This window comes from Aedes aegypti, chromosome 2, assembly GCF_002204515.2.
Source record: "Aedes aegypti strain LVP_AGWG chromosome 2, AaegL5.0 Primary Assembly, whole genome shotgun sequence".
Taxonomy (NCBI): domain Eukaryota; kingdom Metazoa; phylum Arthropoda; class Insecta; order Diptera; family Culicidae; genus Aedes; species Aedes aegypti.
In genome coordinates this window covers 93,404,256-93,429,961 of record NC_035108.1, presented here as the reverse complement: position 1 = coordinate 93,429,961, position 25,706 = coordinate 93,404,256, and the positions used below count along the sequence as shown (strand labels likewise).

General features: G+C 42.0%; 1 protein-coding gene across 1 annotated transcript; it reads left to right on the top strand.

Moving 5' to 3' along the window:
* LOC5572689 (ARF GTPase-activating protein GIT2) lies at positions 1–25,176 on the top strand. The gene is made up of 6 exons (XM_001660458.2): positions 1–231; positions 8,199–8,881; positions 8,959–9,201; positions 10,012–10,254; positions 23,588–23,766; positions 23,832–25,176. The coding sequence occupies exons 1-6, from the start codon at positions 174–176 to the stop codon at positions 24,487–24,489; spliced, it is 2,064 nt and encodes a 687-aa protein (XP_001660508.1). The 5' UTR covers positions 1–173; the 3' UTR covers positions 24,490–25,176.
* Positions 25,177–25,706: the final 530 nt, after the last annotated feature.

The window sequence follows — 25,706 nt, the reverse complement described above, 5'->3', positions numbered from 1 at the left end:
AAACCAAAATAAAAGATGGCGATTCGTCGGAGCAGTGAGTGATTTGTTTTGATCCGGTGGTGCAGAATATTGTGCGAATTTCCCCCTCGGAACGGATCCCCGCACGCGCAAAAATTGCGTCGAAGCATGAACTAGCGCTTACCTGTTTGAGCCGCAGCAACAGCAAGCCGAAAATGTCCCGCGCCAAGTCACGAATCCAGGCGGAAATCTGCGGCGATTGTGGCAGCTCAGGTGAGTCAATGGATTTTGTTCGATGGCTCTTTTCTCCATTCATGAGGGTGGACTTTCATTCACACACCCACGGGCGGATGGATTCGATGCAGCGGAGCAATAATTATACCTCCTCCCAGTCGCTATTTATGGACTTGTTGCGCTTCGCGCAATTGGGGAACAGGTTCTGGGTGTTGTTGAACAGTAATTTGCGATTTACGCAATAATGGAGAATGATTGAATAGATTCATAAAAGATTTCTTTGGATAGATCTTAATACTTAACTGAAGCTGGACTACCATCAAACTTACTTTAACTTAATGTCTTATTTTATATGAAGAAGATTGCTATTTATGTATCCCAATATCAAGAATCTATTTAGTATTACCGTGATCAATAATTTAATTATTGAAGAGATTGACTTCAAGTTTTATATACGAAGTTGCTCTTCTAGGAAGAATCTCTAAAATCTATACCGTTTTGCATCAATTTCCCGGACGCTTCGAAAGCCGGACACTCTGAAGAATTTCAGCCTTTTCGACTGTGAAAACTAAATCAAATGTAAATATCAGTATACCAATCAAATAATACATTCAAAGAGTGTCCGGATTCCGGACTCATCTCCCATTTTCAATATATTTTGTGATTTATTCCAAGCATTCATTAGAACCCAAATTTATAAATGAATCCACTGTTAAATGCTCCAAAGTGCTTAAGTGTCCGGATTTCGAAGCAAAACTGACTGACTAGTATTTTGACCAGAGATTATTTCTGGAATACTTTCAGGATCTCCTCCAGGGATCCCTTCAGAAATTCTTGAAAAGACCCCTCAACCAATTATCGCAGTATTTTTTAAAGGATGCTTATAGGAATTTATCCAAAATTTGTTCCACAAAATCCTTAAGTACTTCAATAAATTGACTATCTCTTGTATTTCCGCAGAAATTACTTTGAAAATTTTCCAGAGGCTTTCCCAGGGTATCCTCTAGTTTTTTTTTCCACTGATTTCTCAAGTTTTTACTCTAAGAGATCATACAAAGATTCATACAGGCGTTCTTAAAAAAATGCAAGTGTTATACCATGTTTTTTTATCAAGGAGTTCGTTTAAGTAGTTTCCGGGAAGCCAAGAAACGCATTTTCATGTGGATGTCTTCAATTTCTCCATGGAAGATCTTTCCTTTTTTATTACTAAAAATAACCTTTGAACAGTTCGATATTTTGAATGTCAACGTATTTCCTCAAACTTCTACTATTATATTTTCATTGCAAGGCAAAAATGCAAAACTAGTTTTAAGTAAAAATCGTATTTTTCCTCCATATCCATGGATCGCATCACCGACCAAAGGTGACTCCCAGATCTTTTTCCTCTCTCACTAAAAAACACCCTTCCCGTAATGATTGTGGAGATGCAGAGGTATTCTCGGTCTCTAGAAGCAACAATCATTACACCCTAAAATCCTTCCCCATCCCAACTAACTGTAAGGACTTGGCCGGCGCCGTTATTGATCGATAATGTGAGATCTGCTTGCACTTCGAGAGTAAGTGGAACATCCCATCCCTTATTCATTTGGATCGAAGTGCAATTCTTACCAGTTCCGACCAATCACGCACAGCAATATACTGTCGTAGAAAGAACTACTGGTTGGTTTGGGAGTTGAACAGTGAATGACAAGATTTATTTTTTCATTTATTATCTAGGGTTACTATGATTAATCTCAGATCCAAACGCCTACTGCTAACATTCCTCCTCGATTGGATCTGGTAGTATTCCGATCATCTTTCGTATTTGCTCCAAACATACACGTTGCAGCGGCTTCATAGGAATATCTGCCAGCATTATTTCGGTTGGACAATATTTCATCTTGATGACTTCTTTTCGTTGCAGAATTATCAAAAAATTATCATACATCAATGTGTTTGCTCCTACATTCGATTCGATCACCTTCAACGAGTTTTATACAACTTTGGTTCTTCAAATACGACGATTGGTCCAATATCTTCTTCAGCAATTTCTTCCAACAGTCGCTTAGTCCAAATTAATTCTTGGCATCCTTCAGCAAGGGAAATAAATTCAGCTTCTGTTGAACTCAAGCTACGCTTGGCTGTTTTCTCGAACCCCAAGCAATAACTCCTTCTCCATATTTGATTAGGTACCCGGAATTCGACTTTATATCTCTGCGATCTCTTGCATACTCAACGTACAGGTCCTCTTGTGATAATCCCAGCTCCAGCTTATATCTCTTGTTGCATACAAATATCTCAGTACCTTCTTTGCTTCACTCCAGGGTTGGGAAAAAATCTGAAATTCATTCTACAGTAGCCAAACAAAGTAAATCGCAGTCAGCGAAGCCAGTGAAACTCACGCCTATGGACTGATGCACGAGTTCACGAATTTGACCTTTGAGCAGTGCCGAATTCACTAGTTTCCATGGTCACGTAATTAGCACGGCACCGCTAAAACGTCAAATAGTAAACCCGTGCATAGGTCCATCGCTGCTGTAGGCAAAGAGCCTTGAAAATTGCAAAACACCCGTTGCTAAGGGCAACCCAAAATTACTGTAGAAAAATGTTCCATTTGCCGCTGCATTTCCCGCATTTTGAGCCTTCAATGACACTAACGATTTAGAAAATTCATTCATCCAACATAGGCTACTTGATGAGATTCACGTTTTTGAACTTCTGTACTGGCAAGAGCCACGTGATTTTCGCGAAATTCAACCCTACTACTATTACCATTCCCAGCACTGGTCATTACCTACCGCTACTTGATACAGTCGACTCTCTACATCTCGATGCTTGCTTCGATCCCTTCATTCTGCATACGATTTCTCTCTCCATATCTCGATATCCTCCTTATGTCGATATCTCCATATCTCAATGTGTTCCTGTTGATATTTTGTTCCCAATTTTCTCTCTATACGTCGATATGAACATTATCAAAGGTTAAGCGATTCATAACAATTTGGAAACTCTAAATGAAGTTTATTTGTTTATTATTTTCCTAGTAACGGACTGAGAGAGAGGAGACAGCTGGCTTATATTGCGAGCTCCCAAAAGTCAAGGGAACCTGTCATCAACTGTCACTGGAAAACCAACACATTCGGAGGGCAGAACTAGTTTCCATGGTCACGTAATTAACACGGCACCGCTAAAACGTCAAATAGTAAACCCGTGCATAGGTCCATCGCTGCTGTAGGCAAAGAGCTTTGAAAATTGCAAAACACCCGTTGCTAAGGGCAACCCAAAATTGCTGTAGAAAAATGTTCTATTTCCTGCTGCATTTCCCGCATTTTGAGCCTTCAATGACACTAACGATTTAGAAAATTCATGCACTAAACATAGGCTACTTGATGAGATTCACGTTTTTGAACTACTGTACTGGGAAAGCCACGTGATTTTCGCGAAATTCAAGCCTACTACTATTACCGTTCCCAGCAATTCCAATCCTGTTGACTCGGTGAACTTGATTTCTGAAGCCTAATTTGCTGCTGAACAGGAATCGCTAAAGAAAATTCTCGCAGATTCCTTGCAGAAATTTTCTACAGCGACTCCCGTTTGAACTGACATTTCTTTTCAACTGCGTACTGCGATCAGAAAAAATCACATTCTTGATCGATTTCTTGCAGAAATTTCCCATGCATCAAGATAGGCCGAGAAATTACTTGTCAGCAGCGAATCAGGCTTGAGCCAGTAATGATATGTTCAGACTAGAGCTGATATTACGTAATAAGGACTGTTCATTTAAGAAAGTGGACACGTGTTTTTTACAGTAAACTGTTTATTTTCGAACAAATTCATGAGTTTACCTAAAATACATGGAAATCAACGTAATTTCGATCAAATTCACATAAATTTGAACATTTATTGAGCATTGCTGGAGAATGCTCTTACTTTTCTTTTGATACCTCCCATAAAATTCTGCACAACTTTTTTCGGAACTTTTCGAACTGCTTTTTGAAATGCTGATCACATTTTCTTGAAAAAATCGACGGAGCTTGCTTCCCTTCCATCCTTCTTAAGATGCCGTTCGATTTTTGCCCAATATGTTTCAATGAGGCGTAGTTCTGAGCAATTTGATGGATTCGATCATTTTTCTACAAATTCGACTTATTCCTTCTTGAGCATCTCCAAAGTAGCTGAACCATAGTGAGCCGATGCTAGGTCTGGCAAAAACAATGGAGGCATGGTATGTTTTCAGTAGATGGGCAGAAGCCATTTTTTAATGCATTCAGTTCTGTAATTTTCGCCGTTGATTGAACCCGTCGTGAAATATGTAGTACTTTCATACCGCAGGAGCAAATTGCTTGCCATACCAAATCATTTTTCCCAAATTTTTCTGTTGGGATGTATCGTACGTCGTCAGGAATATCTGTTTTGGCCACAGCGTTGAAAAAATTCAATTTGGACACTTCGCGATTCAAGCCAAATCTCGGAACGGCAGTTTTTCTGTGCAGAAAAAATTGAGAGTCGCCATGTCAATTCGACCCATTGTTTAGAATTTATAATTTTTTTATTTCAACTTTTGTCTGCTGTCAAAATAAACACTTGAGATCACACTGAAACAAAATTTTATTTGTTTTTATGGAATTTTTACACCAAAATGCTAATATTTAGGTGTCCACTTTCTTAAATGAACAGTCCTTATAGGCTCTCTTGATATCAGAAACCTTACATCTAGTTTTCACTGGAAATAAGCAGCATGGCGTTTGATATCAGGATACCCTATATTACGTAATATCAGCTCTAGTCTGAACGTAGCATAACTAAACGCTTACGGATATATCCGGTTTGGTTTGCACTGCTATATACAGGAGATCTCCGATAAAGCTAAGATATTGCGAATTGCTAGATAACGGTTCTCTCTCCTGCTTCTCCTGTAAATAGCTTGTGTCCATCGGAACTTTGGATGGATTCGCATTTTGCAAATTGAATCTTTCGGTTAACTTGCGAATGTATGATTGCTGATTGAGTTTGTATCCTTCATTGCCATTCTCTACCACGATTCCCTGAAAACTTCGTACGTCTTCTAGATTTTTAACGGCAAAGTTCTTCTCCAGCTGGTTGTAGATCGACACAAATTCCTCTTCAGTTGCTGTAATAGATTACCAACTGGTGAGCTCGTTTGTGGTAACAAAAATTTGTATCCTGGCAATGGTATGTTTGATTAGTCGTTACAAAAACTGTGAATGGTTCGTCACTATAAGTGTCGGCATAAGCCCTTAATCCTGTTTTATAAAAAATGGAATACATGTTTTTTATATATTTTTTCGCAATTACTTACGTAATTGTTCGACATTAAAAATATCGACGCACTAACAGATAACTTTTTAAATTGAGGCTACATGAATCGCATCACTTATCAAGGTGAATCCTGATCATGTAGCTTTTGAACCCTCCCACTAAACCATGGAGATGCAGAAGTGATCTCAGGCTCTAGTAGGGTGATGTGCTAGTATCCATCGTATTAAGCATTAATCAGTGAGAACTGCAATTTTCCCAGTATTGCAGTGAATGATGCTGATGCAAACCGATGCCAAACAATTCTTTCTCAAAACGGCTTTAGCATTGTACAAAAACATTTTGATAAATCTTGATCTCTTTTTGTGAATAATGCAAAGAAAATGCATCTTACCGTATTCTCAATCCGTCGCAATCAGTTTCCAGATTTGTCTCACGACTTACGGTTCACTGTGTGTATACTGAGTGGTTAAAACACAACATATCAACGCTATAATAAAATGTTTTACTAGAATATATAGATCTACGGGCATCTCCCTCCATTCCTTCAGCATGATGGAATATACTAATTTCCTTTAAAATTATTTGTTCGTCATCAAAATTCAGCTCAAACATATGAACACAATTCCTTTTGACCGTACAATTATGACATTTGCTCACAGTACAGCGAAAACAACACAATCAAAGGAACCGTATTTTTACGTCGAGCGTCGCGCACACATTGATGCCCACAAGCTTTTTTTTTTTTCCTCAGTACGACGGATTGAACTTTGTTTACATTCTCAATTATACGCGGCGGTTGAAGAAATTTCGTAAAATTTGAAAAAGTGCAAAGTGGATAATTGAACTGAAGTTATTTACCGAAATACAGTAGTTTTATTGCATTTTTGGTGTACAAGTGTACAAACCATAACAGCTTTCACAAAATTACACTTGGATAATGAATCTATGTTGCAGGCAAGTTTGAATATCCGCCGTAGTGAAACATTTAAAGGTTGATACGACGAATAGCAGCGCTTACGACGAAGTAGAACAAAACCCTAACAAAAAAAATCTAACTGGTGTTGTTTTTAATTTGTCGTTTAAAAGGAATTTATTTTCGCTAGCACGTATTTGTAGGGCAAATGAAAATGTAAAATACGTTTTTCAAAAACTTTCTCTATATTTTTCCTGAAGTTTTGCACAAAAACCAAATTAAGGGTAACGTTTAGGCACAGACAAACAGACGTAACACTGACGAAATTTCCATCGACCACTCTTTTAACGATCTTTTGAAATTCGCCATGTTAAAAAATCTAACAACAAGAGGCGCTCGCATCGTTTTTGTTCGCGTTTGACGTTTCACACTACAGCCATCTGCCGGTCTTGTTGCACGAAACACCTTTTCGTGCAACATGCTCTCCAGATGATGATGGTGTTCACTGGACGATGGATTTTGAAGAAATTTGTTGTAAGTTTTACGTCTGTTTGTCTGTGGTTTAGGTTTAGTAGTAGTCAATCTAAAAAACCCCTCCCCTTGGTTATGCGACCTTGCCGCAATGGGAGGGCATAATCCATTAGCCCATATGATGGAAACCAAAGGCGTAACCTGTAGTGGTGGTATCACATTTTGGCATTTTTTTTTGCTTAAAGCCGCGTCATAATTTATATGGCATTAGACGCAATAATATCTCGGATGTGATCCGAGATTCGAAGTGGACATCAATACTATTGGTGACGATTAGTTTGCATTTTGCTAACCTGAATGATCCGTAGCCACTCTTACTATTAGCTAGCTAGACACATCGTTATCATATACGGCGTAGGGAATATCACTCTGAGGAAAATGACTAGTAGATTCACTGAGTAGAAATAAGTGGCGACAATCTTATTTTAATATGGTTTTTACATTGCCATAATAAGAAAAAACCTCTTTTGTAACAGCGGTATAAATAATCTAATTCCAGCTTCATTTTCGCAAAATTTACAAGTAGAAAGTAGGCGTTGTGAAGCATTGCATTTGCCACCGAAAAATCTTGTAGGAGACTGTTATAGAAGCCTAAGGTAACTTTACTCTTAAATATTCACTATAAAATGACTATGGAAAGTAAGACGCTGAGATCGATCATTAGGGTACACTTGATAGTTTCGAGAAATTGTTGAACAGACAAGGAAAGTGACTTTTTTCTTTAGGGATGTATGAACGTAAAGACCTGCAATTAACTAGAACTACTATTAAACAGCCTGATTTTGTTAATACTTGACAGGAGTAATCAGAATAGCACTTGAGTGACAAATTATTCAAAACCGCTTCGACTAGACAGTATTAGTAATGAAACTACTACACTACTATTTCAAAAAATTCTGATGGAGCTGCTGATTTTCACAATGCTTCCTTTTCTAAGAATCAAGGGAATATGGGTATTTTCAAAAAACTACCACATCACGATACTAATAAAAAAACAGTGTTCATGTGGGCACCATAGCCTAGTCCGTCTGAGTATTGGTCCTGGTAGAGGGGAAACTTGGCAAAAGCCAGACCGAGGGTTCAGCCTTGACAAGTTAAGCTGTCAGGCATCCCCAACTGAATACCATACAAAAAAAAGTAGTAGTCAATCTAAAAAACATACACTACCATTTTAATTGAAAGTGTTTATGATGTCGAGAACCTTAACTATACGATTTTCCCATTTTCCCCTTGGTACCTCTTTAGCTGATAAATCTCTCTTCAGTAACCTAAAGAGAATAAAATTACCTTCTCTCTTCCGCAGATCCGTCGTGGGCTTCCGTCAATCGTGGCATCCTGTTGTGCGCTGACTGTTGCTCAATACACCGTAGCCTTGGGCGACACATCTCCCAGGTGAAGTCCCTGCGCCAAGGAAGCTGGTCTCCGTCGGTGCTGGCATTCGTCAACCAGCTCAACAGCCACGGTGCCAATAGCGTTTGGGAGCACCTACTGCTGGACTCGGTAGCACCCAAGAACCTCAAGCGCAAACCAACGGCCAAGGATCCACTCCACCCGACCAAGGCGGATTTCATTCGCGCCAAACACGTGAATCTGTCGTACGTGTTGAAACCCACTCTGGATGATGGCGTGAGTAATGCGGCAAATCTGGAAGCGGAACTGAGCAAACAGCTTCATGCCAGTGTTCGATCCGGCAATCTGGAAACCAGCCTTAGATTGTTGGTACAGGGAGCAGATCCCAATTTTTACCACGAAGAGAAAGGTTCCACTCCGTTGCATGTTGCGGCCCGATCGGGGCAATTGTCGCAGATGGAGTTGTTGCTGGTTTACGGCGCAGATATAAACGCCCTCGACTCACAGGGAAATACTCCGCTCGGTGTGGCCAAGAGCTGCAAGCAGACAGCGATTGCCGACCGGTTGATAGAGGCTATGTACGAAGTGACCGATCGCTTGAGTTACTTCCTGATGGGCAAAAAACCGGATCACTCGGTAAATAAAGGATTTCTTTCATTATAATAAATATCTTTCCTGTGTTACAAAGTTTTACTAATCTATTATAATTTCAGTCCGGTCAGCACCTGCTCATTCCAGACCAATCGAAGAAGGAAATCAGCGAACAGCTGAAGATAGCCCGGGGAAAGCTTCAGTTGATTCCGAACCGTATGTTTGAAGAATTGGTGATGGACTTGTACGATGAAGTGGATCGGCGGGAGACGGAAGCCATTTGGGCCACTAGTGCTCTGAATCCGGAGATCGGTGCCGTGCCGTTTCTTCCAACGAATCCGCATCTAAGTGCTACGAGGAATCAGGTAAAACACGTTAAAATATACCTGTATTAAACAGGGTGACCCCAGACTTAAAAATCAATTTTTGAAATGTCATAATGCTCATCCGATAAAACAAATCATTTTTTAGAATGGTTCTTTTTTTATAAAAATGGTTATATGTCTACATTTTGTGCGGATGTTTTCAATGTCTACTAAGTCATATTTGTCTGCGTTAAAAGAAAAACAATCAATTTGCTTAACTTGCCAAACGAAGTAAATGTTATGTATAAAAACGTTGGTTTTTAGTACCATATAACATGGAAGAAAATTATTGTTTTTAAATCTACAAATCACATGTTTTGTTTCAAATACCTATGTTTTGTTTTTGACAGATAGTGTTTCAAAGGTAATTTTAGAAACAACAAATTAAATTGTTGTTACAGATTAGCAAACTAATTGAATCAAAAATAGGTTCTCGTAAGCCGTTAGTCAACAATTTATCTTTATGATAATAAATCGTCGAGCTGTTTAGTGGAATACCTATAAGTAAATAAAAACCTATGCCATTTAATTCCACTAGAGTTTGTATCCTTTGACAGATACGCGTATTTCAACCTCAACGGTAAGGCCGGAAAATAAAGCCTACAACTATAACATCTGAAAAATGTAAAAATATGACAATTTTTATCGATCTTGCGAAACTTCTACACTCTAATTTAGAATTAGATTTGTTCTATAAAAATCTTTCAAAGCATTATCTTTTGTTCATCATGACTTTTCCACATTGATTTTTTTCCGGGACACCCTTATACTGAATGTTCAATATAAATTTTACCATGTTTCAATTTCCAGGGTCGTCAAAAGTTAGCCCGTTTCAGCCAGCAGGAGTTTGCCGGTCTGATCAGCGACGTGCTGATCGATGCTCGCCGCCGGCAGAACATGGCCAATTTGCGTCCGATCGATTCGCCTCTGCCGTCGACGTTGATGCAGCTGCGGAGCACGGCCAGGGAGTCCAATCTCTCGGATGATGAGCCCCTGTACGATGCGGTAGCGTCGGATGACGATTACGCCGCTTTGGCACCGGTGGCGCAACAGGTAAAGTTTCTGATGCGCCAAAAAGCCGTACTAAACCATAACAACAGCTTCGGGTGAAATGGTGTGCTTGAGTGGTGGAGAAGCATGCCCGGGTTCTCCACGTGGTGGCGCGTGTATGTGTTTGTTTTGTAGCCGGTGGGTGGAGGGAAAGGATTGTGATATTAACGTAGAACAGGATTAGGGAATCATTACATCGAGAAACTAAATGTGTCATCGTCTTGCTGTGCCATTAGATGTAGCTTTATGGGGATCATTTTCATCGAACTTTTATGTAATTATGCTGAGCAATCATAATCTCGTGTATATTAGCAGGTAGATTAGTTAGGGAAAGCATGCCAAAGATTTTCTGTTTGAGGAGAGTACGATATTTTTTGAATGTGTTATGGTACGCTGATTTACATACCTCTTTCGCTGATGTTGAACTTTCAAAAAAAAATATGGTCTTCTTGTAGTTATAACCTGTTATAGCATACAGAAACTCAATGCATCCCGCAAAAAAATTGCACCGCACTGGGATATATTCAGGGATAAGTTAGGTAGTCGAAAGGTGGAATCAGTATTTCAACAAACACCTGAATGATACTGATGTAATTCCTAATCTGAAGAATGGCATTCAACAGCTAAAGCGTCAGCTTTAGGGTTGGATGCTGTTTTTGATTAAATTCTAAGAATGTTTGCGGTTTCGAGGGGCGCTCATTCCACCTGCTGCTCAAACTACCTCTAAAGCAGACTCCTCTTTATCAGGTATCAGAAGGCCAGCTCGCGAGCCACAGGCACGTTTCCCGCCAGTTGGGAGATTTGTTCCTTCGCCATATTTGAGCCTATCATCTACCCGATGGAAGAGAAATGATAAGGGAAAGATGGGACCAAACTCTGACCAAGAGACTGCAATAATGCTTGTTAAATGCTTCGCCACCCTTGGAGATGGCTCAGTAATGTGCAATTATATGCTGAGTGGCCGCCCAAGAGTTAATCTGAAGCTTCACCCAGCACTTCGAAATTGGAATAGTTAGCTCAAGGCCAATGAAGGCATGCGATGCTCCATGGCCAACTAGCTAATCTGCCAATTCATTTCGAGCGATGGAAGAATGGCCAGATACCCATACAAGGTTTATAGAGTTGACTGAATTCAGTTTTTCAATTTGAGTTTGACATGCGATAACAAGCTTCGACTGGAGTTGGCCGAAGCAAAAGCTTTCATAGCAGCCTGACTATCTGAACAGAAATACATGATTTTACCCATTACGCTCTGTTGAAGTGCTGATTGCACTCCACACATAAGAACAAATGTTTTCGCCTGAAAAAACGGTGCAGTTTCTACCAAGTAAGTTTAGGCGTGCTTACGGGAATAGCCAGAAAACACCAGAACGGTAGGCAAAATTACTGCGATTGCTTTATTGTCTTTGCTCTTCGACACTACAAATTACAATGATGGTGCGGTGCAAATGATTGTGCAACTAGCAGAGTCGGCCGCAGTTAATCTACAAAAACGTCGGGGCTCTGTTGGTAGCCCGAACAAAAATTACGTCTGCTACAGCTCGGCCGTCCTGCTGCTATCGCCCTCGATAGCTTGAGTTAGGAATCTAATCACTGTCCGATGACTTAAACAAAAAATAATCAATATAATGCGTGAAACTTTAGTGGTTCGATCATTGCTGAAGTATGGTTGCCAAATGAATTGCGAATTTTGATTTACACCCGCAACGGCAATGACATCACTGGACTATTCCTCATCAGGAAACCCGTAGAAATCAGACTCATCTTTAGAATACCCTTTAAAACTTAAATCTTCGGATGAACAGCTTGATGAAAAAGTCTCAGTATCGCGAGTGGCAGCCTTCTTGTACAGTCGCAGATTAAGTGGATCAAAAGTTCCGTCGAAGTACGTACTTGTCACCTGATACCCTTCTAGGTCAGTAACGATGTATCGATTGTTATCTAATACTCTCTTAATCTGATACGGACCTCTATACTTAGCCTTGAGCTTACTATTCTCGCCTGATACTTTGACAGTTCTGATCGCAACTAAATCGCCTTGTTTAAAAACGGTATTTCGTTTACATTTAGCGTCGTACTTTTCTTATTGTATTCCTGTAGCTGTTTAATCTTCTCTACAGCATCGCTTCTGATACAGTCAATATCGCGATCAACCTCTTTGTTAAGATTCTCTAAAAATCGCTCTAGATCTGACTCAAAGTGGTTTCTCTGTCTAACATTAAAGAGCAGAACTGCCGGAGAATTCGCTATCGAACGATTATAACTGTTATTGAGCAGGTATTCAGCTTCGAACAGAACATTGTCCCAAGACGTTTTCCTTTCTTCTGCCAATTTAGCTAGCAAAGGTACTAATGTTCTGTTGTAACGCTCAATTTGTCCATTTGCCTTTGGACATCCAGTCGCAATCAACACGTGCTCTATCCCGCGTGTTACACAAAACGATTCGAATTCCTTAGACGTAAAAGCAGTTCCGCGGTCTGAAATGATTCTTCGTGGCTTTGAATAATAAGAAATGTAGGATCGCAACGATTTCAAAACTTCATAAGTTTTTGTTTACCGCGTCGCGTAAAGTTTAATGAAATTACTGAACCCATCAATTACGGCAAAAATATGCACGTTTTTACTTTTCGTTATTTCTAGCGGACCTAAGTGGTCAACGTGGACGGTATCGAAAGGAATAGTGCCCTTATCGATGTTATGCAAATATCCGTCATATTTCTTATCGCGAGGATTGAACGTTATCTATGTAATGCACGACTTTCCATGTTCAAGAACCTTCTTTTTCATTTCAGGGAACCAAAAGAGACGACGTATTTCAGCACAGATCTTACCTGCGCCGAAATGATCCATGTCGTTATGGTATCGATAGATCACAGACGCTTCCATGTTTTTCGGTACGCAAAGTAATAGTTTATTCTTTTTTTCCTTTTTATAGACGATGTTGTCCCTGACTTCGTAGTCTCTATGAGTGCCTACAAGTACAGCGGCTTTGATCTTTTGAATATCCGCATCTTGAAGCTGCGCGACGTAAATCGAGTTGGTGAACACATCGTTCGGATGTTCTTCTAGCTCAAGCAAAAGCATGTTAACACGGCTAAGCGCGTCGACGTGACGCATGCGTTCGCCTGGCCTATGTACAATAGTGTAATCAAATTGTTCGAGATAAAGACTCCATCGAGATATTTTTGCATTCACATCTCTTTTCTCTAATGTCTTTTTCATAGCCTCACAATCTGTTACGATTACGAATTTCATTCCGAACAAATACATGCGAAATCTCTGAAGAGTATACACAACAGCGAGAGTCTCCAACTCGAAGCTATGGAGCTTGGCTTCCGCGGCAGTTGTTTTACGACTATAAAACAAAACCGGATGAAACTTCTTGTCATCTTCCTGGCGTTGAAACAAAATACCTGCGAATCCAGCGCTAGAAGCATCAGTGTGAACTTCTGTTTCGAGAGATGGTGAATATATTGCGAGCACCGGCTTCTGAATCAAACTAGCCTTAAGGGCATTGAACGCGACAACGTGCTTCTCTTCGAATTTAAACGGGGCATCTTTCTTTAACAATTCGTATAACGGATGAGCCAACTTATTAAAATCTTGAATAAATTTCCGGAAGTAGCTTACTAGCCCTACGAAACGATGCAGCGCGTGAACATTCACCGGAATAGGGACAGATTGAACCGAATCGATGTGACGATCGCTTGGACGTATCAAATTGTACGTTATATTGTACCCAACATAGTCGATTCGGGTCTTAAGAAAAGAACACTTCTGTAACTGGAGTTTTACATGATTATCGTTTAGAGTTCGAAGAACATCTGCCAAAACGTCCATGTGTTCTTCGATAGTTTCTGTACTTATAAGAATATCATCGATAAAAACCGTTCTTTTACCCGACTTGATCAACTCATCTAGGACCTTGTTAATGTAGCGAACAAACGCGGCTGGTGAATTGGCATATCCAATTGGCATATTAAATTCGTATTGGCACCGTCAACTACGAATGAAGTATACTTTTTGGAGTTTTCAGCAATATCAACGTGATAAAACCCGTTTTTCAAATCAAGACTACTGAAATAACGTTTATCGCGAAGCTTAACAACGAGATCCTCAATGATGGGCATTGGGAAATTATCGCGCTCAACCAATTTGTTAAGCGGTTTAAAATTAACACACATTCGGTATGTGTTATTTTTCTTCTTAACCAATACCACGCGACAGTAATCGTTAGACTGGCTTTTTCTAATAATATCCTTGTCCAACATTTCCTCGATTATCTTGTTTAATTCCTGTTTTTCAAATACACTCAATCTGGCTGGTGTTACGGTAAAAGGTTTATGTTCCTTCAATTTGATTTCCACTTCCATCTTTACTAACGGTTGTGAAGGGCTTGGTCGGTTCACATAACAGTCATTGAAAACTTTTTCTACAACTGTCTTCAAACGTGTCGTTTCCTGAGAGTCTCCTACGTTTAGGTCTATTTGTTCTTTATCCTCGATCAATACGCAAAGACAGTCATCGCGACTACCAAAAGCCTCAATCATCAGCTGTGGATTATAATCCGACACTACGGATTCTCTCCTGAAAACAATACCCGTTATTCCATTGCCGTTCGTGAAGTCTCGGCCCAAGAGGACATTAACTTCTTTCGAAATGGTATCGTCTGGAACGACGATCAAAGGTACAACGAAAACGCGACTCCCAACAATAATCAAACCACGGAATGATCCAAGCATCATTAAACGCGTGCCATTGATGCCAATGATCTCATGTGGCGGTACGTTAGATGAATAATCAAAATCAGACGGTAGTTTAGAAACCTTAATCAAACTTACCGGGGATCCTAGATCAACAAGAGCGTTGAAATCCTGACATGACTTCTTGAACAAAATCTTCGCCGGTGTCCGGCTTCCTTCGTCTACTTCCAAATAATATGGATCCGCTTCGATCCCAGCGTCTTCCCGTTGATCGTCATTCTGCAAAAACCGGATTTAATTTGATTCGAAGGCTTGTTTCGGTGCGATTCCTGTAGCGATCAAACATTCTTTCTCCAAGTGTCCAACCTTTCCACATTTAGTGCATCGCGGCTTCTTCTGTGGCAATGGGCATTTGGCTGACATATGACCACTCTCATTGCAATTAAAACAGCGTCTGACTTGAGGTTGCTTATTGGTATCTTCGAAGACTGCAGACTCCTTGCGCTCGTTGATGCGGGACACCTGGTGTATTATGGTATCCTTCTTAACATATGGTTTAGTATTGACGACAGCTCTCATTCGAAGATAACGCTGTAGACAACGGATGAGATCCTTGACATGACGCAAATCCTTCGAGATCAGATACTCTTGTATCTTGCCATCGTTCACGTTCCTTATAATGTACGCGATGATAGCTTCGTCGGACAATCGGCCTTCTTTGGCAATTTTCTGCATCTCGTACACATAACTTTCCTCGTCTTCATCCTTACCTCGGAATCGCTTCGCCAGTTTGAAGTGCACATCTGCTTCGTTCATACGACTAGGAAACGCTTCACAAATTGACGTCTTGAAACATTCCCAATCCACCGTGGCTTCTTCCTGTGCCTCAAACCATTTTCTCGCTGTGCCGGTCAACCTTGAGTGGGCGTAGTGTAAACGGGCGCGCGGCGACCATCCATAGACTTCGGCATAGCCTTCAATCTTACCAATCCATCGACTGCAACCTCCTTCTTTACCGTTGAACGACAGAATAATTCGTTCCACCTCAATCGGATGAAGAAATATTTCACGATAATGACGCAAATGAGCTCTACTACGGTCGCTGGATTCAGTCACGGTTGATCCACGAGAGCATACGCTCACGGTTGCTTCACTTCCTTCGTCGGATTCTTCTTCCATTAGGTCGTACACTTTAACGTTCGAGAATCTTCTTTCCATCCCTGGAGACAACGGTTCTTGCTTTGCTTGCTCTACGAACTGGGTGAAGACTGTCTCCGATGCAGACAGTTGTTGTCGGCCATTTTCCTCCTTCACGACGACGGTGCGTTTTTTCGGCGACGCCATGTTTCCGAAACACAAGATGGCGTTGAAAATGTTGCGTTCTGTCGAATCTTCACAATTCGTTTTCCAGTGAAAATTGAATGATACGGATTAGTCAAATTAAACACTGAACATCCGCGTACTAATCGCAATTATTTTTCGGTCAAATCCCACTTCTGAGCTTTAGGCGTGCTTACGGGAATGGCCAGAAAACACCAGAACGGTAGGCAAAATTACTGCGATTGCTTTATTGTCTTTGCTCTTCGACACTACAAATTACAATGATGGTGCGGTGCAAATGATTGTGCAACTAGCAGAGTCGGCCGTAGTTAATCTACAAAAACGTCGGGGCTCTGTTGGTAGCCCGAACAAAAATTACGTCTGCTACATAAGTAAAACTGATTCAGCCTTAGCTCATGAGAATATACACCTGCACCGGCTCTACCTTCAAGAAGGGAGTCATCAGTGTAACTATACTATATTGTTTAATATACTTCTTTACAAATAGCCAGACGTCCACTCTTCCCGTGAAGGGAATTGTATGGTAAATGTCCTGTAAGGAAACTGACAGGCAATTGTGAGATCACTTGGAGCAAGGACAATTTTATCCCAATTCCACAATGGGGAAACAACGAAGTATGTGTAGATCTACGATTCATCGGATTTTTCTCCAGTAGATCCAGTACGCATAAACGGTAAGAGCAAGAAAGTGCTTCTTGTTTAAGGTATATGTGTAGTGGCGCAACGTCGAAAAGGGCCTCGTGCGCTGCTGTGCGAGTTGTAGAAAACGCATCAAACATCGCCAAACCAAACCCTTGGAGATGGCCCAATTTTGATTGGATTGTTCTCACTTTGCCCTTTTGCCACCACACAAGACATCCATATGCCAATATTGGTAGAACAACTGTTGTGTAAATCCATTTGATATATTTGGGTTTGAGGCCCCAAGTTTTATCAAAGGTTCGCCGGCATTGACCGAAGGCCGTGCAAGCTTTGTTGACTCTGAAATCATTGTGAGGTGTCCATGAAAGTTTGGAATCTAGAATGACTCCGACATACTTTACTTGATCAGTCACATGAATATCATATCCAAAATTAGGTAAAGGTCGAGTTCCATCGCGATTTCGTCTTTCCGTAAAAAGAACAATAGTTGTTTTGTTCGGATTAACCGAAAGGTCATACTGGCAACACCAACTCTCGACTACCTGAAGAGCACTTCGCATCAAGTTGAATTCACTCAAGTTGGAAACATTTATACAAAGGTTTTTCCAGCCGGATCGTTCAGCAGAACGGAGAGCCTTCTTGAACTTGAACGACTCTGATCCAGTTGAACGGCGTCTGTTCCAACTCTTCTTCTCTTCGTGGCATTAACGTCCTCACTGGGACAGAGCCTGCTTCTCAGCTTAGTGTTCTTATGAGCACTTCCACAGTTATTAACTGAGAGCAGTTATCGTGTGGCAGGTACGATTATACACTATGCCCAGGGAAGTCAAGAAAATTTCCATTACGAAAAGATCCTCCACTCGGCTAAGGAAGGCCCCGTCTGTTCCAACTCTTTCTACATTATTTCCTAAGTCTAGTCAGATCGGAATTCCATCATGGGGTACACAGAGGTACTCTTGTAGTCTTCACAGACCACAGAGGACATGCTTCTTCAAAAGCTTTCATAATTTAGGATGTTGTAGTATCAACGGCATCATTCAAACCACTTGGATTTTCAATGGACGTATCCATGGAATTGATGGCAGCCCTGCGTCATTCAGCATCGCGCGCCAATCGAGTGTAAAAGGAACTGACGGAATGAAGCTCAAAAGTGAATGGAAAGAAAGAAATGAATAAAGCTCATTCAAGTGTTTTGCCTCGATCTGTAAAGACGTGTTTTACTGTTCTCTCTGCTAATTTACCCCTCCAATAGGTTATGGGCCTGTGAAGTAGCCATTTTGTTTTTGTGCAAAGTGAACACGTTCAGACAAGTCGTGGCGCGTTTGTTGGAATTTTTCCGGAAGTGTTAAATTCAACAAAAATGGAGAAAATTGGTATCGCGAAGTTAACGAACGATAATTACGATTCGTGGAAATTGGAAGTCGAGTTTCTGTTAGTGAGAGAAGGACTTTGGAAGTATGTCTCGCCGGGAGTGAAGCCGGAAGTGGCTGCTTCGGGTTCGAACGTCGCGAAACTGGCTGCCTGGGACGAGGGAGACCAGAGAGCGCGCGCGACGATCGGTTTATTGCTGACAAAAAGTCAACACGGGCATATCCGGAATACGAATTCCGCGAAAGCAGTGTGGGACAATTTGGAAAAGCAGCACCAGAAGAAGACGCTTACGACCAAAGTGCATTTGCTCAAGCGAATCTGCGACATGGAGTACCACGACGGGGACAACATCGAAGAACACCTGATGGAGTTTGAGGATTTGTTCGAGAAGCTGGCTAATGCTGGAACAAAACTAGACGAAGATCTCCAGGTGGTTTTAGTGTTTAGAAGTTTACCTGGTTCGTTCGATGCCTTGACGACGACGCTAGAGAACCGAGCTGATGATGAGCTAACGATGCATCTTGTGAAAGGGAAGATCATTAACGAAGTGCACAAGCGTCGTGATCCGTCGGTAGTGGATTCGATTGTTCTCAAGGCGGAAGACAAGAAGAAAAACTCAGTGTGTTTTTTCTGCGAGAAGCCCGGTCATAAGAAAGCAAACTGCAGCTTGTGGCTGAGGCAGAAGAAAGAAGAAGGTGACAGTAGCTCAGCAGTGAGCAGGCACAGCGAAGTGAGAAAAGTGTCGAAAAAGCTCGCGAAGGCGAAGCTTGCGACGTCGCGATCGGAAGAATTTACTTTTCTTGCCAGAGAGTGCGTGACGAATGGTTGTGTCGTCAAATCCGATGTGAACGTAGAACCGAGAAATAGTGCGTTTGTTGCCAGTGAGTGCGCGGCGAAAGACTGGATCGTCGATTCCGGTGCGAGCTCGCATATGTGCGCAAATCGGAAGTTTTTCGTGTCGTTCAATGAACCGCGGATGGACACTCCGAAATCGGTTACGGTTGCCGACGATAAACATGCAGCGGTGAAAGGCGTCGGATTGTGCCAGATTTTTTGCATCGGAGGTGGTGGCGCAGAAACGCGAATTTTGTTGAGTGCAGTGCTTTTCGTTCCTGATCTCGACATGAATCTCGTGTCCGTTGGCAGGCTAGTTCAGAAGGGAGCGAGCGTAATCTTCGACAAGAACGGATGTAGAATTGCGAACGGTGATAAGATTGCTGCTATTGCGCCGTCAAGCAAGGGTCTGTTCCATCTTCAAATGATTGAACGTGCTAGTGCAGTTTCGGATCAGTGTCATACGAAGAACTGCATACACGAGTGGCACAGGGAGCTGGGACATCGTGATACTCAAGCTATCCTGGATCTGGAGCGGAAAGCTTTGGCAACAGGCATCAAGGTACGTAACTGCTCTGTTCGTTATTCTTGTGAACCCTGTTTGGAGGGAAAGATGGCAAGGCGACCATTTCCTAAGAAAGTGAGGCGTAAGTCGAAAGCGGTGTTGGATTTGATCCACAGTGACTTGTGTGGGCCGATGAAAACGGCCACACCTGAAGGTCGTCGGTATTTTCTTTCGCTGATCGACGACTACAGCCGCTTTACCACTCTATACATTCTTAGGAAGAAGTCGGATACCGTGGACGTTATCCGAGATTTCGTACGTTTGATGAAAACGCAGTTTGGTAGATCCCCGAAGATCATCAGATCGGATCAAGGAGGAGAGTACCGCAGCGCAGAGTTGGTCAAGTTTCTCAAGCAGGAAGGAATTCAGCAGCAGTTTACGACAGCATACACGCCACAGCAGAACGGAGTTGCGGAGCGCAAAAATCGTTCGCTGGTAGAGATGGCACGGTGTATGATCATCGATTCTGGGTTGCATTATCGTTACTGGGCCGAGGCGGTTAACACGGCCAATCATCTGCAGAATATGTTGCCAACGAAACCGGTGCAGCAGACGCCTTACGAGATTTGGCACGGTACGAAGCCGGACATGAGCATGATCCAGATTTTTGGCTCGGAAGCTTATGTGCACATCCCGAAGGAAAAGCGGACGCAGCTGCAATCGAAGGCGACAAAATTGACGTTTGTTGGGTACTCCCAGCAGCATAAAGCGTGGCGTTTCATCGACTTGAAGACAAACGAAATCGTTTTCAGTCGTGATGCTCGTTTCTTGCCGTCAAGTGATCGAGAGATTCCGGATGCAGTCGATGACGAAATTTTCGTGGTGCCTCCGGTGAAACCGTCCAGCAACATGGAGCATGAAGAGTCGGACGAGTCCGATGAAGATTCCGAAGATGAGCCGGACGCAGATAGTGACGATGAGGAAGAATTCCGTGGGTTTGAAGAAGAATCTTGCGACAATTTGGATCTTGGTTTTGAAAATCCAGCAGATCGGAGTTTATATGAAGATGCCAATAGCAGTGTTGTCTCTCGACAGGACGACGAACTAGTTTCGATCCAGGGGGAGTCGACTTATTTGCAGGAGGAGCAATTCGCCGTTATACCTCGTCGGTCTGGAAGGTCAACGAAAGGTATTCCACCTGAACGTTACGTGGCGGATGGTAAACTGGCTCGGAGTCAGCAGTGTGAACCCCGAAGCTACCAAGAGGCAGTGAGTGATCCTGAGAATGGCCATTGGAAGGCCGCCATGAACGACGAGCTGAAGTCATTGCGGGAGTGCAAGGCCTGGGACTTGACGTCGTTGCCGCCAGGAAGCAAGACCATCGGATGCCGCTGGATCTATAAGAAGAAGCAGGATGAGCAAGGTAAACTAGTACGATATAAAGCGAGATTAGTAGCGCAAGGTTTCACGCAACGATATGGCCTGGACTACGACGAGGTATTCGCCCCAGTCGCGAAGCAAGTGACGCTTCGTACACTGCTGACCATCGCTGGACGAGATGAGATGCAGGTCAGGCACGTTGACGTGAAAACTGCATATTTGAATGGCGATCTCAAGGAGACCATTTATATGCGGGTACCACCCGGACTACGAGTTGAAAAAGGACAGGTGTGTCGTTTGCGTAAGAGCCTATATGGTTTGAAGCAATCAGCCAGGGTTTGGAACCAAAAGCTGAATGATGTTATGAAGCGACTGGGATTCCGGCAGGCGGATGCTGACCCGTGCTTATATGTGCGGAAGAAGAGCGGCGGCACAGTGTATATCCTGGTGTATGTGGATGATATGCTAATCGCTACATCACGTGATGAAGACTACGAAGGAGTTGTGAAGGCTTTAGCTAGCGAGTTCCAGATTACAACACTTGGTGAAGTGAAACATTTTTTGGGAATAAGAGTGACGCGGAAGAACAACGCCTACTGCTTGGACCAAAAGGCTTATATCGACAAGTTGGTTGCACAGTTCGGACTTGCGGATGCTAAGGGATCACGGATTCCTATGGACGTCGGATACCTACAGCAAAAGGAGGAGCTGGAGAGTCTACCGAACAATGAGAAGTTCCAGAGCCTCGTCGGTGGTTTGCTGTATCTATCAGTAAATACCCGGCCAGACATCGCTATTAGTACATCCATTCTTGGAAGGCAGGTAAGCAAGCCAACGAATGCGGATTGGACGGAAGCAAAACGGGTTCTGCGCTACCTGAAGTCTACGAGTGATTTGAAGTTGGAATTGGCTGTAAACAGACAAGAACTTCGAGGATACGCAGACGCAGACTGGGCCGGAAATGTGAAGGGCCGAAAATCGAATTCGGGCTATCTGTTTCAACTGGGTGGTGGCCCGATTTCATGGTGTGCCAGAAAGCAATCGTGTGTGGCACTTTCATCGACGGAAGCGGAGTACATTTCGTTAGCTGAAAGTTGTCGGGAGCTGCTTTGGCTGAAAAAACTATTGAAGGACTTCGGGGAGCCTGTACAGGAACCAGTACAGATCTTCGAAGACAACCAAAGTTGCATCAAGATGTTGGAGCAGAATGCAGGACTGAAGCGTTCGAAGCACGTGGACACCAAATACCACTTCGTGAAGGATTTGGCTGAAAACGGCAACGTAAATGTAACTTATTGCCCATCGGCGGATATGTTGGCGGACATTTTTACGAAACCGCTGAACAGGGTAAAATTGGAGGACATACGCGAGAGGATTGGATTGCGATCTCTGCGCGATGAGGAGGAGTGATGGCAGCCCTGCGTCATTCAGCATCGCGCGCCAATCGAGTGTAAAAGGAACTGACGGAATGAAGCTCAAAAGTGAATGGAAAGAAAGAAATGAATAAAGCTCATTCAAGTGTTTTGCCTCGATCTGTAAAGACGTGTTTTACTGTTCTCTCTGCTAATTTACCCCTCCAATAGGAATTTGGTCGCAGTTCCCAGATTGTTGACCGGGGATCCCTAAAACGCAAAGTCTGCACAGTTTCATTTGATTGTTCAAAGAAGATGCAGCAATGATCAGATAATGATTCCTCATCTAATACATGCCAATTCGCCAACTCGTGGCTGATTCTATTCGAGCAGGGCGTTATGTCTAACACTTCTTCTCTAGTAGATACCATGAACGTTGGGCGATTGCCTATGTTGAGTAATCCAAGATTTGTACTACTTAAATATTCCATTAGACTGGAGCCGCTTAAATTGATGAGCTTAGGTTGTGTTATTTTGCATGAGTCTGCAAAGATATCGTTGCTGTTGTTTTATGCTGAAGATTGTTCTGAGCTATCCTAACCGTAGCCACTACCCAAACTAAGCAGGTTTCAGCTTTTTGCCATGGTCAGTGTTCAGACAGACTGGAGCAAGTGGAAGAACTGTGAATACTATGTTAATTTATAAACCAGGTAGCTGATGTCATTTTAGTAGATTCAATGTATGGGTTGTAGTCATACGTACCATCAACCTATTTAAAAAATTCGTACTCACCAACTCAAACACGTAACGCCGTCCAGATTTTACTTGTTATTCTAGGAAAAAAAATGTGAGTTTTACAGTCTAACACAATTTTGTAATGCATAACAGTTTATATATACCTTTTCATAGAGTGCATTGAATGTCTAACCAACATAACCCAAACTCATCGTAGTCAATTGTAGCTTGCAGTAAACCGCCTATTAATTGTGGATTTTGTTAAAAAACTATTGTATAACAAACTAACCGAAACCTTGTCTGTGAAACGATTAAGCCAAAGAATACACGTGTTACTAATATGCATCTGCTGCTCCTTTTGTGCTCCGTTTGTATCACCCTTGTCCATTCTATAACCCTCTCTGCCAACATTGAACCTACTTTTGTTCGAAAAAAAAGAGCAAACACTCAAATGTAACTGTCCCGTTTTGAAGGCCCTGGTGAACAAATCACCGCCCAGTGTTGTCTCGAATGTGGAGGTCGAAACCCTCCGACAGAAACTGCAGGACCAGGAATCTACCATTCACGAACTGCGCGAACTGATTCAGAAGCTGGCCAGCGAAAACAATCAACTCAAGTCCCATTTGGACTCGAAGGAGTACGACGTTCAGCTGTAAGGATTGTTAAATGATAGCTGTGCATAGAGTGTCGTCTAACTTTTCTCAATTTGTCTTCCAGACGAATCGATAGTCATGTGAACGGGTCTTCCATCGGTACACCGGAGGAAATGGAACCAGCATCCGACGGTCGACAGTATTACAAACGCCCGGTAAGTATGTACGAAGCAAGGCAGCTACCGCGGGACGAAAACCGTCCTCCGATTACTCAAAGTCTGTACTCGATGGCACCGTTGGCTTCGAGCAGCAATACACCGAACGTCGGAGGTACCAGCATGAACACCAGTGCCGGTTCGGATTTGAATACTTCCGGAGGCGGTAGTCAAGTTCAGTTGCCACTGTTTGACGAGGTCAAGAATCGAACCGATTTGGTAGCCAGACGCATCAAGGAACTGTTCGCAGCGATGCAGGACCTCGCTAAGACGGATGCTTTTGTTCCGTGTGCCGAACGAATACGGTTAGCCGTGGCCGAACTGATAGCCATCTTCCCGGCAACGATGCGCGAGGAAACTCTCCGCAATGCCCTCAAACAGCTCAACTTCAACACCAACCTTATTCATACCGAATGCACTCGACTGCAGCGATCATTCGTCGAGGAAGGCAGCCATCAATCGGTGCTGTCCGATAGTATCAAGCTGAATATGGAACAAGTTCGGAATTGTGCGTACGATCTGGCCATGTCGACCAAGATATTGATCACCCATTATCAGCAAACTTGATAGCAGGGAAAAACATATTTCATATACCATGCACCTCCATCGGTGCCGCGATATTTATGAAGGACCAATTAACCATGCGCCTCCATTTAATGTGTGCTTCCAATCCGTTTATCAGTTCATGGTTATACAAACAAGAGACAATCAAACAAGCTCAAATGTTTCCAAACACAGACATTTTATGCGAATTACGTACAGTAATTATTATAGCAAAAATATAACACAAGTATTTTACTACGTCACTACTAATAGTTACATGGAATAACAGTTCATTGCCGAATGTGCCAAAATAGCGTTTTTTTTCTACTAGAAAAGTATTTCATCCATATTCTACCAAGCTAACGATTCTACTGATGGGGCGTATTTGATCGAACTGATATATAACATTTTAGAATATATAATTTATTTTTTTAATAAAGAAAACTTGGTAGTGTAAAAACAGACGCACACACTTCGTTCACATATACTAACGACAATCTAATCATCCTTCCACTCGGAAGAGACACTGAACCTATGCAATAGATACCTACAGCCAATATTCATCGTGTGCGGTGAGCTACGTTATCGAAATGAGTGAGTATTCAATAAAAAAAACATTTTGCAGTTTAGTCCCAGTTCAAAGTATAAGAAAATAAATCATGTTATGTATACAACAAACACACAATATAACCTAACAACGTGGTATTATCATTTTGATACTTAAATGTAATCCGAATATCCCTTGCAAAGACTGCTAGAAAGTCATTTTTCGTTTCATCGACTTGAGACTTGTCCACATTTTAAAAAACTTCTTGGATTTTCAACTTTTTCTTTTCCACGACTTTGATTGATTATTTCTGTTCAAAAAAAAACAAAGGGCTTAAACAAACAGCTTTGGAATTTTGAGACGATGTCATATATTTACATCCGACTGAGGGTTGAAGCGAAGCGAATCGTACTGAACATCAATGTTTCGAAGGACAAGTACATGATAGCGAGGGGCTCAAGAAAGGACACAACTTTTTGCTCATATCTTTTGACTCAATTGAACAATTCCTAAAATTTCAATATTATTACGAAGGGTATTAGTTGCACTTCCAAATGCATCCACAATAATTTAGATACAGGTGGCCAATCCGGATACACGACCGGAAATGTAGTGTACACCACCTTTTCCACCAGTGATTCTTGATATAAATTCTATATATTTCGAATGTATTTATGTGAAATTATATGAATAT